The sequence below is a fragment of the Canis lupus genome, chromosome 24 (genome assembly GCF_003254725.2).
Source record: "Canis lupus dingo isolate Sandy chromosome 24, ASM325472v2, whole genome shotgun sequence".
Taxonomy (NCBI): Eukaryota; Metazoa; Chordata; class Mammalia; order Carnivora; family Canidae; genus Canis; species Canis lupus.
Window position 1 is genome coordinate 22,643,144 of NC_064266.1, and position 20,255 is coordinate 22,663,398.

At 39.5% G+C, this 20,255-nt stretch overlaps 1 protein-coding gene across 11 annotated transcripts in view; it reads right to left on the reverse strand.

Moving 5' to 3' along the window:
• CDK5RAP1 (CDK5 regulatory subunit associated protein 1) overlaps window positions 1-20,255 on the reverse strand; it is a 40,121-nt gene that overhangs the window by 10,977 nt on the left and 8,889 nt on the right. For 7 of the 11 annotated variants that reach the window (XM_035705708.2, XM_025469737.3, XM_025469738.3 and 4 more), the window contains 7 exons: window positions 18,846-19,056; window positions 15,556-15,676; window positions 9,121-9,351; window positions 6,820-6,917; window positions 5,470-5,525; window positions 3,749-3,879; window positions 794-943 (listed from right to left, as the gene is read on the reverse strand). In XM_035705708.2, coding sequence (XP_035561601.1) covers window positions 794-943; window positions 3,749-3,879; window positions 5,470-5,525; window positions 6,820-6,917; window positions 9,121-9,351; window positions 15,556-15,676; window positions 18,846-19,056 — 998 coding nt within the window. The remainder of the gene's footprint in view (window positions 1-793; window positions 944-3,748; window positions 3,880-5,469; window positions 5,526-6,819; window positions 6,918-9,120; window positions 9,352-15,555; window positions 15,677-18,845; window positions 19,057-20,255) is intronic. The other 4 variants (XM_049100527.1, XM_049100523.1, XM_049100528.1 and 1 more) reach the window with 2 other exon arrangements.

The window sequence follows — 20,255 nt, forward strand, 5'->3', positions numbered from 1 at the left end:
AAAATAGGGATCCCTAGGTGGCGCAGCGGTTTAGCACCTGCCTTTGGCCCAGGGCGCGATCCTGGAGACCCGGGATCGAATCCTACGTCGGGTTCCGGGTGCATGGAGCCTGCTTCTCCCTCTGCCTATGTCTCTGCCTCTCTCTCTCTCTGTGACTATCATAAATAAAAAAAATAAAAATAAAAATTTAAAAATAAAAATCTAAAAAGGATTAAAGACAGATAAAAATGATTCTAAAAACATACATATGATACTGCTTCCAGAAGATGGTACAGACATACTTTTCCCTAATCCTTCTGCTGCTAAGTACAAAAATATCTTTCAGGAATGAAGGAGAAATCAAAACATGATGAAGAAAGACAATCTGCTGCCAGAGTGTCTAAAGGAAGTTTCCTAAACAGAAAGGAAAAGATAAAAGAAGGAAGCTTGGAAGATCAGGAAGGAAGGAAAAAAACATAATGACATGATTACCTATGCAGAAAATCCCAAGGAAAATACCAAAAAGACTCCTAGGACTACTGATTTCAGCAAGGTCACAGAATACAAGATAAACACACAAAATTCAATTATTTCTGTACAATATAATGAACACAAGAAACACTTAAAATTTAAAAATACAGTAGCAACTATAATAGCTGAAAAAAAAAGATAATCAGGTGTAAATCTAACAAAATACATATAGGATCCTTAACATAAAAATCTGATGAAAGAAATCAAAGATCTAAATAAAAAAAGACATACTGTGTTCCAAAACAAACAAACAAACAAACAAAAAATATACATATGACCTTACCCCCTCCACCAATACCAGCTGGGTAGAACCCACAGAGGCCATGTTGGCTTTTGTTGCTTCTTCTCGAAAGACAGTAATAAGTTCCTCCAAACGTCTTAATTTTACCTCTTCTGGGACATCATCTTTCAATCTGTGATACGCCCGGGTCTTCTATTAAAAAAAGAGAGAGAGGAAAACAAGGACTCATAGAATCCCTTTTTTTATTCCCTCCATTAAATCTTTTAAAAAAAAAAAGATTTACTTCTTTTAGAGAGAGAGAGAGAGAGTGTGCACGTGAATGTGAGCAGGGGAAGGGGCAAAGGGAGACCAAAAAAGATAATCTTCACTCAGACTCCCTACTGAGCAGGGAGCCTGACAAGGGGCTTGATCCCAGGATCCTGAATCATGACCTGAGCCAAAATCAAGAGTCAGATGCTTAACTGACTGAGCCACCCAGGTGTCTCCCCATAGAATCCATTCCTAAGGTACAGAGGCAGACCAGATTCATTCCACCTACAAATTACAGACATATGTACAGGAATCTAAGCCATGTCAGGAGGGTTCTCTAGCTCTCTCATTCTAAGAGAAAAAGGTAACTATGCAGTCAAGTCACATTTGTACAAGGGTTAAATTCTAAATCTAGTACATGAAAATCACGGACTCAAAATTGTTCTTAATATATTTAAGGGATACAAAAGTAACCTTTATATAAATATACTAAATAACTTATGTACCATGTTACTTATACTTAGCACTATTTATAAGACACAAAATGCAAGGAAGCCTAAATGTTTATCAATGGGTTATTAGTAAAACAAATTATGCTTTATCTACATAATAGAATATTACACCAGCAAAAAAGTAATGCAATAACTCAGAGCACCTAGGTGGTTCAGTTGGTTAAGCATCTGCCTTAGGCTCAGGTCATGATCCCAGGGTCCTGGGGTAGAGCCCCAAGTTGGGCCCTCTGCTTAGGGGGGATCCTGCTTCTCCTTCTCCCTCTGCCTGCTGTTCCCCTTGCTTGTGCTCTCTATATATATATCAAATAATATCTTTTAAATAAGTAACAACACGGCAACTCCGTATGTACTAATATGATTTCTCTCCAAAACATACTCTTAATAAGGTACAGATCAACATGTATGACAACTTTGGTGTAACAAGAACACATAGGGACGCCTGGGTGGCTCAGTGGTTGAGCGTCTGCCTTCGGTTCAGGGTATAACCCCAGGATCCAGGATCCAGGATGGAGTCCCACATCAGGTTCCTTGAGGGGAGCCTGCTTCTCCCTCTGCCTGTGTCTCTTTCTCTCTGTATGTCTCTCATGAATAAAGAAGAATAAAGAAGAGTGGTTGCCTTCAAGGAAGGAATTCAAAAACTAGGCAATGTAGGAAGAAGGAAGAACAAGGATTTCTCGTTGAATACTATTTTGAACTTCTGAATTTTATTTTTTTTTATTTTATTTTTTTTAAGATTTTATTTATTTATTCATAGATACAGAGAGAGAGAGGCAGAGACACAGACAGAGGGAGAAGCAGGCATCATACAGAGAGCCTGACGTGGGACTCGATCCAGGGTCTCCAGGATCACGCCCTGGGCTGCAGGCGGCGCTAAACCGCTGCGCCACCAGGGCTGCCCGAACTTTTGAATTTTATATAACGAGCTTGTATTACCTAGTCCAAAAAAATTTTTAAAAGAAAATTTAGGGACACCTAGGTGGCTCAGTGGTTGAGCGTCTGCCTTGGGCTCAGCGCATGACCCCGAAGTCCTGGGATGGAGTCCCATATCAGGTTCCCCACAGGGAGCCTGTTTCTCCATCTGCCTATGTCTATGCCTCTCTCTCTCTGTCTCTCATGAATGAATAAATAAAAATTTTTTAAAAAAAAATTTACCCTTGGAAAGCCTTTAAATTGTCCAAAACCATGGATGAGGTGTATACATGTATGTGTGTGTGTGTATAGTTTTTTTTTAAGTTTTATGTACAAAACCTTATAACATAGTTGAAAAAGCTTATAACATAGTTGAAGAACCACTGAGCTAGATAAAAGTACAGTATAAGAGGAAAACCTCTATACCAAAGTGTGGTCATTCAAATGCATTGAGGTGACTGGAGGAATGAGAAATGACCCATGTAAATTCATCCCTGCCATTGAGGAAATGGCAGCAGACCAGAACTATCCTCTCTCTGCAGCAAAACACATTATTCTCCCTTTCCTTATCTCCTTCTGCTTGATTTTCCTGGGAATTTATGTTATAAGAGAAAATCTATAGTGGCTATCAGTAGGTTCACTTGGCCTAAAAAAATTAAAACTAAAATAGCTGAGGATGGCTAGTTGGACAAGATTCATCTGTAAAACACATCACATTTGTAAGCCAAACAAGTACTGCATATTGAGAAATGATTTTAGTTTTCTTATAAGGAGAATAGCATCCCTATTTCCACATTCCAATTCTAAACAATCTGGGCAGCCCAGGTGGCTCAGTGGTTTAGCACTGCCTTCGGTATAGGGTGTGATCCTGGAAACCCGGGATCAAGTCCCACGTCAGGCTCCCTGCATGGAGTCTGCTTCTCCCTCTGCCTGTGTCTCTGCCTCTCTCTCTCTCTGTCTCTCATGAATGAATGAATAAGTTAATTAATGAATTAGTTAATGAATTAGTTAATTAGTTAATTAATGAATAAGTTATTAATTTTTTTAAAAAATTCTAAACAACCTAACATAATTTAAAATATTTTATGAAAACAAATATTGCCACAAGCAACCCATTTTCATCTCAAATCACTGAATTGGATAAAATAGTAGACAGGTTGACTAGAAAAAATAAAGAAATGAGTGGTAAATAAGATCCTAATGGCTTCTCAAGGACTGCCTCACTGCCATTGTTTTTTCTTCCCAGTGTCTACAAGCAACCAGAAACTGGTCAGTAATTATGTCAGTGTCAGTACAGAAGTAGCTTCTCCTCCATTCCAGGGCTTACCTGTCTCATACTGTAAGCAAAAAGGAAGCCCATGTTGTACTGAACTTCCCGAAGCAAAGACACTGTCTGGAGGTGATCTTCCTCTGTCTCACCACAAAAGCCAGCAATGAAATCGCTGCTGAGGCTCACACCTGCAATACGTGACAAATGACAACATGTCACTACTGCTTACCACGGAGAGAAGCCTTTGGCACTTGTGGGTTACAAAGGGATGAAAAGCAATTGTAAACCTTTCCTGGAGCTGCTAAGCCCATGTGCAAGTGAAACAGAATAGTCATTATAGAGCAAGATGGGATAGGCCTGCTTATCTAGCATGTTCCCATGCCAGAGCCTGGCTTCTCAGTCTATATTCTCCTCAGCAACAGAAAAGGCATTTTTACTTCAAATATTGGATTTAGAGACACAGCAGGAGTCCACATTTTCAAACTGGTCTTTCTTTTACTGGTAAAAACCTTGCAGTACCTCATAAAAACATATACTTTTTTTTCTAAAATTTTATTTTTTTATTTGAGACAGCAGGAAGAGAAGCAGAGGGAGAAGGACAAGCAGACTCCATGCTGGGTGAAGAGCCAGATGCAGGGCTTGATTATTCCAGGACCCTAACATCATGACCTGAGCTCAACCGACCAAGCCACCCACATGCCCCCTTTGCTCTTTTTTTTTAAGATTTATTTATTTTAGAGAGAGAAAGCATGCATACAAGCAGGAGAGGGGCAAAGAGAAAGGAAGAGAATCTCAAGCAGACTGCATTCAGAGAGTGTGACCTCATGACCCTGAGATCATGACTTAAGCTGAAACCAAGAATTGGATGCTTAACCAACTGAGTACCCTTACTTTTGTGGCTTAGTCAGTTAAGTGTTGGACTCTTGGTTTCGGTTTAGGTCATGATCTCAGGGTTATGAGGTCGAGCCCTGTGTGGTGCTCCACATTGAGTAAGAAGCCCGCCTCTCTCCCTCTCCCTCTGTTCCTTCCCTGGCATGTGCACTCTCTCTCTCTAATAAATAAATAAATCTTTATAAAGCAAATCTTTTATAAATTTTTTAAATAAAATCTTAAAAAAGGGGGCACCTGGGTGGCTCAGTGGTTGAGTGTGTCTGCCTTTGGCTCAGGTTGTGATCCCAGAGTCCTGGGATTGAGTCCTACATCCAGCTCTCCACAGGGAGCCTACTTCTTCCTCTGCCTGTCTCTGCCTCTCTGTGTCTCTCATGAACATGAACATAAATAAAAATCCTTTACAAAAAAAAAGAAATTTGGAAACAAATGTAGACGTTGTCAACCAAATCTAAATTAAGACTACAAAGTTAATTTTATTAGGAGGAAGGGAAAAGAGAAAAAGGAGTAAGAGGTAAGATAATAGGAAAGGAATTACTGCTAAGTACACATTTTTAAAGATATCAATTGCCCTCAACTAATTTAGACCAAATTAACTTTGCCAGCTAACAAGAAGGAACAAGGTCTGTCCCATAAGTTCAGAAACACAAAGACTATAGAAAAGACATCTCTTTAGCCTTGAGGCCACAAGCTGATCCACACCTTTGTGAATATCTAGCAAGACATTAAAAAACCAGAAAGGAGTAAAATAAGAAGAGGAAAATGAAGAAGAGCAAAAGAAGCATAAAGAGTATCATAAGGTAGTATCATAGGCATTGCCAGTATCTGATAAAAACACTGTGGTCACTGGTAGAATGATGTGCTCAAAAGAATACATTTCTTAAATGTACCTGGAATAGATTCTCTAATATGATGAATTAACTCCACATAAGCTTCTCTTGAATACCTGCAATAAAGAACAAAAAAAGAAAATGCTTAGATGAATTAGTCTTCTTTAAAAGATACTACTATGAATTACCACATATAACCAACCCCTCCTCATCCACACAAGATAGTACAAAAGTAGATTAATGTATCCAAAAGAACCCTTTTGATCCAAATCCTATAGTGTAACCTTATCTACAGCCCATGAATCTTTAGTTCAAGAACATACATTATTTTAAATAGCTTTTTTAAAAATAAGTAGGGAGCACCTGAGTGGCACAGTAGGTTAAATAATAGGCTCTTTTTGTAAAAAAGATTTTTATTTATTTATTCATGAGAGACACAGAGAGAGGCAGAGACAGAAGCAGAGGGAAAAGCAAGCTCCATGCAGGGATCCCGATGTGGAACTCGATCCTGGGACTCCGGGATCATGCCCTGAGTCAAGGCAGACGCTCAACCGCTGAGCTACCCAGGCATCCCAAGACTCTCAGCTCTTGAGATCAAGCCCCATGCCAGGCTCTACGCTCAATAAGGAGTCTGCTGGAGATTCTCTCTCCTTCTCTTACTGCCCCTCCCACTCAAGCTTTCTCTCAAATAAATAATCTTAAAAAAAAAATAAGTAAATAGGTAAGTAGCCCTTTTTATTTAGAAAGGACAGATTAAACACTTAAGAGGATCTCTAAAATTGCCAATGTGGAAAACAAGGCAAAGCACTAGTTCCATACAGCTTGCCATTTGTTATCTTACCCCTTCAGTCTTATCTCTGCAATACATGTTAGTCCTGAAGTAAGTGAACACACAAAGATATGTTTAAATTCCAAGACTTAAAAAACTTTAATGTTAGAAGCTGCAAGATTCCAGTTTCAAAAAGAGTGTGCCACATAGTAAATAATTAATAGAAAAACATGCTATAGGCACCTGAGTAGCACAGTCAGTTGAGCATCTGACTTGGTTTTGGATCAAGTAGCGATCTCAGGGTCATGAGATCAAGCCCCGTGTCTGGCTCTGTGCTCAGTGCACAGTCTGCTTAAGACTCTGCCCCCTCTCACATGCCCTCTCTCTAAAATAAATAAATAAATCTTACAAAAAAAAAAAAAAAAGAACATACTAAACAAATGACATGAATGATTCAGTCCTTAGTCTATTATTTATGGAGTAAACAGAAGCAAGCTTATATTGTCCATGAGTTCATTCCTAGAACAGATATTTATTGAGCAGCTACTATGTGCCACACACTCTACTACATTCTTAGACATTGTGTGTTCCATAAGAAAACATGGAGAGGTACAGGAAGCCCCCTCCCAAGCAAGTCTGACCCCCTCCTCATGGCCTCCAATACACGGCTGCTTCCACTCTGGGCTGGTAGGTGGATCTGTTTACAGATGTTGTCTCTCTCATGAATCAGCTGTAGAACCTAATCAGACAAAACATATTAGACATCATCAGAGTCTCACCAAAGAATCCTGCAGAAACGAATGCCATGTCCACTGTTTCTCTACCAAGGTTAATTTTCAAGTAATTAACTGGCCAATTAAATCAAACCTATGAATTACCCAAATCCTTTACTTTTGCTCAAGCAATGCTGTCTGTCCCAGACATTTCATTGATGGCATCTCTGTTAAAGAGTAAAGAAAGCAAGCAGAGCTCAGATTCAAGCCATGGGCTGACACAGACAAGAAAGGAAAAATGGTATTTGTTTCATCTAACTTTCAAACTAATTAGCCACTTTAAAAGACACTATCGGGCAGCCCGGGTGGCTCAGCGGTTCTGCGCCGCCTTCAGCCCAGGGCCTGATCCCGGAGTCCCGGGATCGAGTCCCACATCTGGCTCCCTGCATGGAGCCTGCTTCTCCCTCTGCCTGTGTCTCTGCCTCTCTCTCTCTGTGTGTCTCTCATGAATGAATAAATAAAATATTTAAAAAAAAATTTTTTTTAGGGATCCCTGGGTGGCGCAGCGGTTTGGCGCCTGCCTTTGGCCCAGGGCGCGATCCTGGAGACCCGGGATCGAATCCCACGTCAGGCTCCCGGTGCATGGAGCCTGCTTCTCTCTCTGCCTGTGTCTCTGCCTCTCTCTCTCTCTCACTGTGTGCCTATCATAAATAAATAAAAAAAAAAAAAAAAAAAAAAATTTTTTTTAAAAAGACACTATTAAGGGCAGCCTGGGTGGCTCAGCAGTTTAGCACCACCTTCAGCCCAGGGCCTGATCCTGGAGTCTCGGGATCGAGTCCCGCATTCGGCTCCCTGCATGGAGCCTATTTCTCTCTCTGTGTCTCTGCCTCTCTCTCTCTCGCTCTCTCTCTCTCCCTCTGTCTCTCGTGAATAAATAAATTTTTTAAATCTTTAAAAAAAAAAGACACCATCAAGAAACAAACTAGACGGGGCACCTGGTTGGCCCAATTGATGGAATGTGCAACTCTTGATCTCAGGGTTGTGTTCAAGCCCCATACTAGGTGTGGAGATTACTTAAAAATAAAATCCTTAAGGGGCGCCTAGGTGGCTAAGTCGGTTAGGCATCCAACTCTTTTTTTTTTTTTTTAATTTTTATTTATTTATGATAGTCACACAGAGAGAGAGAGAGAGGCAGAGGGAGAAGCAGGCTCCATGCACCGGGAGCCCGACATGGGATTCGATCCCGGGTCTCCAGGATCACGCCCTGAGCCAAAGGCAGGCGCTAAACCGCTGCACCACCCAGGGATCCCGGCATCCAACTCTTGATTTCAGTTCAGGTCATGATCTCAGGGTCCTGGGGTCAAGTCCCGCATCAGGCTCTGCAGTCATCAGGAAGTCTGCTTGAAATTCTCTCTCTCTCTCTCCCTCTGTCCTTCCCCCTGCCCTTTGTTTGCATGCTCTCTAAAATAAATAAATAAATCTTAAAAAAAATAAAATATTTTAGAAAAAGAAACGAATTACTAAAAAAAAAAAAGACTTAAAAAATATGCTAACAAAAGATTTATATCAAGAATACATAAAGAGGGACACCTGGGTGGCTCAGCGGTTTAGCATCTGCCTTTGGCTCAGGGCAGGATCCCACGATCTTGGGATCAAGTCCCGTAAGAGGCTCCCCACAGGGAGCATGCTTCTCCCTCTGCCTGTGTCTCTTCCTCTGTCTCTCATGAATAAAATTTTTTAAAAAAGAAAAGAAAAGAATGCATAAAGAACCTTTAGAACTCAATAAGAAGGCAATCCAGTGGTGAAAAGGTAGGGGTGGGGCCAAAAGACAGATATTTCACCAAAACAAAAAACGAAAAAACAAAAAGTTTTCTATGTAGGCTATACACTCTACACATTGCTAAGGCACTTTGATTAAGTACGTTCCATACTTTTTACCTATTTCCCAACAACCCAAAATAGGAGATAATTACTAACTCCATTTTATAGATCAGAAGATGAGAATCTGACCTTAATGACCTTGAAGACAAATTTTAAAAAATATATCAGTCCTATCTCTGCCCTACCTGGGTGGACTTTAAATCTTTGGTGGAATTAAAGGGCAATACAGCAATACACCACAAGATCCTCTGAGTGAGATTCAAGGACTGCTACCTTCCACTGGGTCCAGCCTTTGGTATGCTTAAGGATACTGAGAAGAGCGTGGCACAGTACACTGTCGATACTCACCTCATCAGGAAAGTCTTTAGGGTGGGGAGAGGTGAAACGGATCCTCATTTCAGGATCTACTCTGGAGACCTGATCCAGAAGGTAAGTGAAGCGAAGGCCCCCTTTCTTGGGTTTATAGTTGGTAGAAAAGCCGCGGCTAAGGTTAGTAGATACTGCATTGTTGAACTGGACCTCTGAACTGTCCTGAAAACTATTAACATTCTGACCAAGAAGTGTCACTTCTTTCAGTCCCTAAGAAAGGGAAAATATACATTGGAAGCAATTTAAAACTTTTTTGATTCAAAAAATAAATTAAAAAAATAAAAAAAATAAAACTTTTTTGATAGTTTCATGCCAAATCACTACTTGGAATTAGTTGAATCTACCAAGAGCCATCCATAAATATATCCTCTTCTATCTTTAACCCAATAATTTCACATTTGGGCATCTTGGCTGAAGAACTGAACTTTAGAATAAAACCTCAAATAAAAATTACCGGGACACCGGGGTGGCTCAGTGGTTGAGCATCTGCCTTCAGCCCAGGGCTCCCTGCATGGAGCCTGCTTCTCCCTCTGCCTGTGTCTCTGCCTCTCTCTGTGTCTCTCATGAATAAATAAATAAAATCTTAAAAAAAAAAATTACCGTCAAAGGATTTTTTAGAGTAGCAAAAAACTGGATACAAACTCGATGTTCATTGATGTTAATCTATAATACCATGAACCAAATTATGACAGTATTATGCCAGTTGAATATTATATGATTATTGCTTATTCTTTCCAAAATAAATATTTAGCCTAAATTGAATCAAGTTTCTACACCTAACTTGCAGTTTACCAGAATTCAGAGGATTCTTCCCCACAGAGGAATATTTTAAATGACAAATGAAGAAGCAATCAGACAAATCCAGACATATCTGATCTCTTAACGTATCATTTAAAGCAAACAATAAAAAAGTGAGAGGGCTGTTTTAAATTAAGAGGAATTGAAGAAGAGGGCCTGGGGGGCTCAGTCAGTTAAATGTCTGCCTTTGGCTCAAGTCACAACCCCAGGGTCCTGGGATCAAGTCCCACATCGGGCTCCTTGCTCAGTGGAGCCTGCTTCTCCCTCTCCCTCTGCACCCTCTCTCCTTCCTTCGTGTGCTTGCTGTCTCTCTCAAATAAATAAATAAAATTTAAAAAAAAAAAAGAGGAATTGAAGAAATATAAAAACCAAGTAAAACCACAAATCTTAATTGGATCTTGGTTTGAAAATAGAATAGCAATAAGATATCTTTGAACAATTAAGAAATTTTGAGGGACACCTGGCTGGCTCAGTGGGTAGAGCATAGAACTCTGGATCTCAGAGTTGTGAGTTTAACCCCCATGTTGGGTATAGAGATCACTTAAAAACAAACTAAAAAAAAGAATTTTTTTTTTTTAAAGAAATTTTGAATATGAGTTACATAGTATATAATACTAGTTGTTAAATTTCCTACATGTGGTATTGGTATTATAGTTACAAAAGGAAAAACTCTTAAGATACATACTGAAATACCCAGTGTTAAGTAGCCTGATATCTAAAACTCACTTTCAAATGTTTCAGAAAAAAGGGATCCCTGGGTGGCGCAGTGGTTTAGCGCCTGCCTTTGGCCCAGGGCGCCATCCTGGAGACCCAGGATCGAATCCCACATCGGGCTCCCGGTGCATGGAGCCTGCTTCTCCCTCTGCCTGTGTTTCTGCCTCTCTCTCTCTCTCACTGTGTGCCTATCATAAATAAATAAAAATTTAAAAAAAAAAAGTTTCAGAAAAAATATATTTATACATCTATAGAGATAGGCTGATAAACTAAAAATGTTATATGACAAAAATGTTATTAACTATGCTTACCATACTAGTCTTTCAACTTCTCTATTTCTGAAAATTCGCATTATAAAATTTCAGTAAGTAAAAAATGGTTGCTATAAAGACTAGGGATCCACATACCATAAATCAAATTTTCACCAAAATAATGTCCAGGTAATGTTCTTTATAACTTTGCTTTAATCTTTATTTAATAATGGCATGACTAGGAATTTATCCTATAGATATAATCATCAAGATGGACAAAAATAATTGCATAGAGAGGACTTCTACACAGCACTATTTCAATAGGAGAAGAAACGAAAGCAATTTGAAAGCTATTATCCTACAAGTAATCCTACGAAAAATAAAGCTAAAAGCTGTTAGTGACATAGGAAAATGCTCACACTATTAAAAACGATACAAAACTGTTAAACAATGAGATCACAACTACATAAAAGTATGTTTTGGGTTTTTTAAAAACCCTATTTTTTCCTAATCAGAACTCTACTCTAGGACCATTATGCAATGCATTTAATTGTCATGACTCTAGTCTCCATAAAGACTAGGAATTATTTCAAAAAAAAAAAAAAAAAGACTAGGAATTATTACAAGGTATGACATATTGCTAATCTAAAAAAAACAGGATAGGGGCTCCTGGGTGGCTCAATCAGTTGTCTGGCTCTTGGTTTTGGCTCAGGTTGTGATCTCACGGGTCATGGGATTGAGCTTCATGTAGGGCTCCACACTTAGTGAGGAGTCTGCTTGAAGATTCTCTCCCTCTGTCCCTCCCCCAACTCAAATGTCTCACTCTCTCAAATGAATAAATAAACCTTTAAAAAAAAAAAAGTGGGGTGCCTGGGTGGCTCAGTTGGTTAAGTGTCTGCCTTTGGCTTAGGTCTTGATTCCAGGGCCCTGGAATTGAGCCCAGCTTTGGGCTCCCTGCTCAGTAGAGAGCCTGCTTCTCCTTCTCCCTCTGCCTGTCACTCCTCCTACTCTCTGTCATATAAATAAAATCTTTTAAAAAATTAAAAAATAAGGGTAGCCCTGGTGGCTCAGAGGTTTGGCACCACCTTCAGCCCAGGGCCTGATCCTGGAGACCCGGGATAGAGTCTCACTTCAGGTTCCCAGCGTGGAGTCTGCTTCTCCCTCTGCCTGTGTCTCTGCCTCTCTCTCTCTCTATTATGAGTGATTAAATAAAATCTTTAAAAAAAATTTAAAAATAATAACAAAAAAATTTTTTAAAGATTTTATTTATTTATTTGAGAGAGTGACAGAGCAAGCAGGAACAAGGTGGTGGGGGGATGGGCAGAGGGAGAGAGAAGCAGACTCCCCTCTGAGCAGGGAGCTGATGCGGGGCTTGATCCCAGGACCCTGGGATCATGACTTGAGCTGAAGGCAGATGCTTAACCACTTGAGCCACCCAGGTACCCCGGAATAACAAATTTTTTTAAATATGATGTGGATCCTGGATTGGATCCTCAAAAAAAGGTTATTAGTTGAATACTGGCAAAATCATTGGGGCACCTGGGTGGCTCAGCAGTCTAGCATCTGCCTTTGGCTCAGGACGTGATCCTGGTGTTCTGAGATCAAGTCCCGCATCAGGCTCCCTGTGTGGAACCTGCTTCTCCCTCTGCCTATGTCTCTGCCTCTCTCTGTCTCTCATGAATAAATAAATAAAAATTTAAAAAAAAAAAAGAAAAGAAAACTGCAAAATCAGAATGAAGTCTGAAGTTAGTTAATGGTAATGTATCAATATTAATCTTCTAGTTTTGACAAACATACCAAAGTTACATCAATGTTAACATTAGAGGTAACTAAACAAGTTTATTATTAAAAAAAAAGAAAGAAAGAAACTACATAGACGTATAAAAAAACATTAACATCCAAATGTAGAAAGAGTTGTGGGGCAATTTGAATATGGGTAGACTAGGATGAGATGAGATGATTGATATTTAGCAAATTTACTTAAATATGTTAGAATTAACAGTATTGAAAATAATTTTAGGGGTGCCTGGGTGCCTCAGTGGATAAAGCATGTGACACTTGATCTTGTGGTTCCAGCCCCATATTGGGTGTAGAGATTACTTAAAAAAATGAAGTCTTTGGGCACCTTGGTGGTTCAGTCGGTTAAATGTCCAACTCCTCATTTCAGGTCAGGTCATGATCTCAGGGTTGTGGGATCAAGCACCACATTGGGCTCCAATCTGAGTGTGGAGACTGCTGGGGATTTGTTTTCTTTCTCTCCGCCCCCCCCCCCCCCACCTCTCCCCCAGCTCGAGCTATCTCTGTCTAAAATAAATAAATAAAATCTTTAAAATACAATAAAATCTTTAAAAAAAATAACAAAATAACCTTATTTTGTAATGCTTAATTACTCAAGGGTGAAATATGCTGAAACACTTTATCAACAATAAAAAATAAAGCAAATATGACAAAAGGTAATAACTGAATTATTGAAAACCATCCGAACTACCCAGGAGCCCCAATCATTATTAAATTTAAGTGACTGTTACCTGGGGAAGAGGGGGTCATTATGCAATTCTCTCTTTTCTGTGCATTTAAATTTTTTCATATAAAAAAGAAACTTCGGGGATCCCTGGGTGGCTCAGCGGTTTAACGCCTGCCTTTGGCCCAGGGTGCAATCCTGGAGTCCCGGGATCAAGTCCCTCGTCGGGCTCCCAGCATAGAGCCTGCTTCTCCCTCTGCCTGTGTCTCTGCCTCTCTATGTCTATCATGAATTTAAATAAATAAAATCTTTAGATAGATAGATAGATAGATAGATAGATAGATAGATAGATAGATAGATAAGAAACTTTAAAAGAAGGCTGCTTACTGATGACTTCCAGTCAATAACCATGATTTAAATAAACACCATTCCTTTAAAGGAATATTATTCTATTCTCTTTGCAACTGTTGTCTAAAAATCTAAATTAAAGAAAAAATCTTTTAAGAAATTATCCTTAGGCAAAATAATTAAAGATACTTTAAAACCCAATGCAGAATCTTAATTCTTCATATATCAGTAGCTTTGAATTCATCAAGCTTCACCTTAATGTTATTAAGTTCCTTCTTTTATATGCAAATACCATAGAAAGGTTAGGTAGTTTCTGTCACCACCTCAATCTATTTAAACAGAACATCTCTCTCTTGAAGAGTAAGTTCTGGTACTGTGGAGTTGGAAGAGGAGGAGGAGACAACTTGAGACCAGGAAGCACTTGAAGAGGTAGGGTATGGAAAATACCTCACAGTGCCTGTGAGCAACCAGGGACCAAATCAGGGAACTGAAAATTGAGGAACGGGAGATGAAAAGAGAGCACTGCCAGAGTGTAAGAACAAAGACAAATTACTGACTGAAAACTGGAGCAGGGGCTAGCCTCCCACAGTTCCTGAGCCAAGCAAGTAAGGAAACAGGAAACTCTAGTGGAAGAAAAGCTTCATATTCCCACCTACAGTCCTCCTTCTCAGGGCTAGAGGATCCACGTCTAGAGTTAGCATGGACCAGCTCCCAATAGGAAGAAAATAGCAATTATCTCCCCTCTGGCCTCTGATGGGATTTGCTACCCTCATCTATTCTCTGTCCCTCATCTAGTGAGCTTGCTCTGTGATAAAATGAACAAGATATTTGGGAAGTCTCCCTAAAATAAATCATTCTCTGAAAATTTACTATGTGCCAGGGAGCTTAAAAACATTTAGGTATGGAACCCTGGGTGGCTCAATCAGTTGAGGGGCCAACTCCTGATTGGACTCCTGATCAGGTCACAATCTCAAGATCCTGAGATCAATCCCCATGGTGGGGTCCATGCTCAGTGGGAAGTCTGTTTGAGATTCTCTCCCTTCCCCTCTCCCTCTGCCCCTTCCCCAACTCTCTCTCTCTAAAATAAATAATAAATCTGAAAAAAAAACAAAAACAAAAACAGCAGCACTTAGGGGGGACCTTGGTGGCTCAGTCAGTTGAATGCCCAACTCTTGGTTTCAGCTCAGGTCATGATCTCAGGGTCGTTGAGATCAAGCCCCATGTTGGGCTCCTAACTCAGCACAAAGCCTGTTTGTAAGTCTCTTTCTCCCTCTCCCTCTGCTCCTCCCCCTACTCATGCGTGTTCTCTAAAAATAAATAAATCTTTTTAAAAAAAAATTTTAAACTACGGGGGTACCTAGCTGGCTTACTCAGTACAGCGTTGAGTTTGAACCCCATGTGGGATGTGGAGATTACTGTAAAAAAAAAAAAAAAAAAAAAAAAAAAAAAATTTTAAAAAATTTAAACTACAACAATCCTTCCAATAACACAGAAAGGAAGTTACTATTCTATCTTCTTTTCATAGATCGGCAAACTATGTTTCAAAGAAGATAGTTAAATGACCAAGGCACCAAACCAGAGGATGCTACAGCCAGGATTGACAATCATCTGATTCTAAACTCATGCTCTTTCCATTCCACTGTGCTGCCTCCTCAGCAAACTTCACATAGATCTGCCTATAATTTATGAGCAGCAAATCAGATATTCACCCAGGTATTTCTTTCTGGCCAGATATGGGTTCTAAAATTTACAGCGCAGAGATAGCACACGCAGCAAAACTAGAAAGGTTGTCCTCATTCTCCTAAAACACACTTGTAAAACAAAGCCTGGAGAACTTTTCACCTGTTCTGAAAGCTTCCTCACTTCCTCTAGAATGGAAGCAACAGGTCGACTCCTCTCCCGGCCACGTGTGAAAGGAACAATGCAGTAGCTGCACATGTTGTCACAGCCTCGCATAATAGACCTAGGAAGAAAAGCATCAAAACTTAGTAACAGAAGTAACAGGAGCCTTACTCCTCCTCAAGGAGCAGGACACAGCTACCTTGGCATTATCCTTTGGCTCTGAATCCTCTTGGCACCACATTCAGATTGGACCAATCTGAGGCATTTTAAAGGCAGACTTTTTTTTTCTTTAAAAACTAGAATCTGGGGATGCCTGGGTGGCTCAGCAGTTAAGGGTCTGCCTTCGGCCCAGGGCATGATCCTGGGGTCCCGGGATTGAGGCCGTCGGGCTCCCTGCATGGGGCCTGCTTCTCCCTCTGCCTGTGTCTCTGCCTCTCTCTCTGTGTGTCTCTCATGAATAAATAAATAAAATCTTTAAAAAAGAACTAGGGGGCAGCCCCAGTGGCACAGCAGTTTAGCGCTGCCTGCAGCCCAGGGTGTGATCCTAGAGACCTGGGATCGAGTCCCACATGAAGCTCCTTGCATGGAGCCTGCTTCTCCCTCTGCCTGTGTCTCTGCCTCTCTCTCTCTCTCTCTCTCTGCGTCTCTCATGAATAAATAAATAAAATCTTTAAAAAAAAAAAAACTAGAATCTGGGGATCTCTGGGTGGCTAGGAGGTTTAGCACCTGCATTCAGCCCAGGGCGTGATCCTGGGGACTAGGGATTGAGTCCCACATCGGGCTCCCTGCATGGACCTTGCTTCTCCCTCTGCCTGTATCTCTGCCTCTTTCTCTCTGTGTCTCTCATGAATAAATAAAATCTTTAAAAAAAAAAAAAAACTAGACTCTGATCACAAGATAGAAACCACATCATAATTGGTGGATACAGCAGTTACCCAGAGGGAGCACAGTGGTGAGAAAAATAGAGTGCAGATATACTACCACTCCTGGTATAAATATAAAATATAAATATACTGTTTGAACTTTTTTCATCTAGAGCAGAAAAAAAATATAGAATGTGTATAATAAAAAGAAACCTCAGATTTGAGACAGAGGGTTCTGGGACACCTCAGGGCATGGATCCATGAGGTCCAGGAATGGAGTCTCACAACAGGTTCCCTGCAAGGACCCTGCTTCTCCCTCTGCCTATGTCTCTGTCTCACTCTCTGTGTCTCTCATGAATAAATAAATAAAATCTTAAAAAAAAAAAAAAAAAAAGACAGAGGGTTCCATATTTCTCACTCATTCCTAATCCAATTATTATGGTATATAAATTAAATCACTCTCTTTCTTCCATTTGCATCCTGTATTTGAAAGCCTCAAATTATGTTAAGGAAATAATTATGAATATGTATCAAAGATGTTCACTGAAGAACTGTTAGATAAATGTTAGTTATTATTTTCATTAAGCATTCCAACAATGCCATTAAAATGACAGAGGTTGGCAAACTTTCTATAAACAAACAGAAAATTAATTAATTAATTAAAATTAAATTAAATTAAATTAAAATTAAAAAACAATCAGTAAATATCTTGGGCTTTGCAGACCATACAGTCCCTGTCCCTACTCAATTGCTATTATAGTAGCAAAAGCAGCCATGGGTAACATATAAACAAATGAGCATGGCTATATTTCAACAGAACTATATTTACAAAAAACAGGCTGTAATTTTTTTTGCCAATTTGCCAAACTCTGTTATAGAAAATTTAATGCCATGAGAAATGTTCACCATTTATAATAAGGTTATAAAACCAAGTAAATTGGGATGCCTGGGTAGCATAGTCTGTTAAGCATTAGACTCTTGGTTTCAGCTCCGGTCCTGGGATCTCACAGCCCTGGGATCAAGCCCATCAGACTCCGCTTAGGATTCCCTCTCCTCTCTTCATCCACTCCTCCCCACTGTGCTCCCCAACCCCCTCTAATGAATAAATAAATCTTTTAAAAAAATAATTTAAAAATTAAAATTAAAAATTCCAAGTAAATCAAGAGCCAATTTTTACAAATAAATGTAGATATAAAGCATATACAGAAATAATATTACAAAATGATAACTGTTCATCATTAGGTGTTTGGAATAGATGATTCTGACTTTCTTCATGTTTTTTCTATCTTCTCCACATATTCTTCAACAAATATGAACTCTTGTCACTAGAATTTACTACTTTTTTTCCAGCTAAAGTTCAGGAAGAAAAAAAAGGAATAGGAAAGCTGACGATATTTTTTAAGTAAAAAATTAAGAGTATACAAAGAAGGGTAAGAAAGACCCCATATCATGTTTATGAATGGATATGCAAAGAATACTTCTAAAAGAACAATACAAAAAATTACTAACAAGGCTATCTCTGAGAGACTGGTATGACAGGTGAGGGAATCTGACTTCATCATTTTTTAGTTTTTTATGTTTTGTACTATATGCATGTATTAATTGTTTTAACACAGCAAAATTAGCGCTTTTTTTTTGTAAATAGACTCCACACCCAGCAGAGAGCCAAACACAGGGTTAAACTCATGACCCTGAGATCAAGACTCAGACACAGGATACCTGGGTGACTCAGTGGTTGAGTGTCTGCTTTGGGCTCAGGGTGTGATCCTGGGGTCCTGGGATCAAGTCCCATATCAGGCTCCCTACAGGGAGCCTGCTTCTCCCTCTCCCTATGTCTCTGCCTCTCTCTGTGTCTCTCATGAATGAATGAATGAATGAATGAATGAATAATAAATAAATAAATAAATAACTCAGACACTTAACCAACTGGCACCCTTAACATTATTTTAAAAGTGAGAAAGGAGAGGATCCTTGGGTGGCTCAGCGGTTTAGCACCTGCCTTTGGCCCAGGGTGTGATGTTGGAGTTCCTGGATCAAGTCCCACATAGGGCTCCCTGCATGAAGCCTGCTTCTCCCTCTGCCTGTGTCTCTGCCTCTCTCTCTCTCTCTCTTTCTCTCTCTCTGTCTCTCTCATGAATAAATAAATAAAATCTTTAAAAAAATGAAAAAGGAGGAGCACATGGGTGGCACAGTCGGTTGGACATCCAACTCTTGGTTTTAGGTCAGGTCATGATCTTACGGTTCTGAGATCGGGCTCTGCAATCTGTGAGGAGTATGCTTGAGACTCTCTCTCTGCCCCTCCCTATTCCCACCCCCAACCCCAGCTCATGTGTATGCACTCTCTTTTCTCTCTCTCTCTAAAATAAATAAATAAATAAAAGAGAAAAAGGAGGTGTTCACTCCCGGCCTCTTGGGTGGTGTTCTCACACGAAAGCAGAAGTAGCACTAGGGCTTGTCTGGACTGGCATGACATCAGCATAAGTCTCATCCAGAGAGAGCAGCACATTGGCAGCTTGTTGGCCTGACTCAGCAACAGCCAGCAGTCGAGGAAGGTCCCGATAGGCATCTGGACCTGCCAAAATATCCACCATTTTCTCCCTGTTGAGAATCTCCTCCTTCAATCTCTCAGCCATGCAGCCTGGAAAGGAAAAAAAAAAAAAAAAAGAGCACCTGTTCCCAAATTCATCTATTCTCATGGCTACTTCTCAGTACACATATCTCCAACTATGATCAGAGACAAAGGCACAGAAACTTCACAGAGTTTAGCATTAGCATCATCACTCCTCAGATTTGCCCAATACTTCATAGCACTAGAACTTGCATCTTCCTATACAAGAAAACCACAGGAAGCAAGCAACTAAAGAAACTCAATTAAATACCCAGAAAAAATTAAACCATCCCCAAAAAACATTTCTAAACATGAACCATCTCTTCTTTTTTTTTTTTTTTTTGAACCATCTCGTTTTTCAACTGAAATTTACTTGGTACTCCAAATAAAAAAATATTTTTTTCAGGAACTTATTTTTAAAAATAAAACTTACATACAACTGCACTTATATCTTTTATCCCTTTTTTTGCCCATAATGCTCAGTAAAACCTTTAAGAAATGAATTAACTATGTATGCTGCTATTTTATCCTAAAAAACCCACTGTTTATTTGTAGGGCTATAGAATTTCAAAGTCTAGGGGCACCTGAGTGGCTTGGTCAGTTAAGCGTCTAATTTCGGCTTAGGTCATGATCTCCAAGTCCTGAGACCAAAACCCACATTGGGCTCTCTGCTCAGCAAAAAACCTGCTTCTCCCTCTCCATTTCCCCTATTTGTGCTCTCTGGCTCTATCTCTCTGTCAAATAAATGAATAAAACCTTTAAAAGAAAAAAACAGTTCAAATGATGAATTTTATCTTACATATATTTTACCATAATAAAAAACAAAGTATCTAGGAGATTTCTGAAATTCCTAACAAAGATATAACCAGGGACTTCTATAATGAAGGAACTGAAATGAAACATTTCAGCAAATCCTTCTAATCTTCTACATCACTTAGTACATTAATCTGTATAATAGGATATGCTCCAACTATGTTTTGACCCATCATCAAAAGAAATTAATTTAATTATTCCACAATGGGCAGTCGGTTTTAAAGTTAAACACATTAACTAAATTCTGAGACCAAGAGGGTACAGATTATTCATTTTTAAAATATGCTTCCCAATTATCCACATCAGAGCTGTACTACAGAACTTTCTAAGATGATAGAAATGTTCTTTATCTGTGCTGTCCAAACTGTTAACCACTAATTAAGTGTGGCTAGTGAGCAGTCAATATGTGGCTAGTG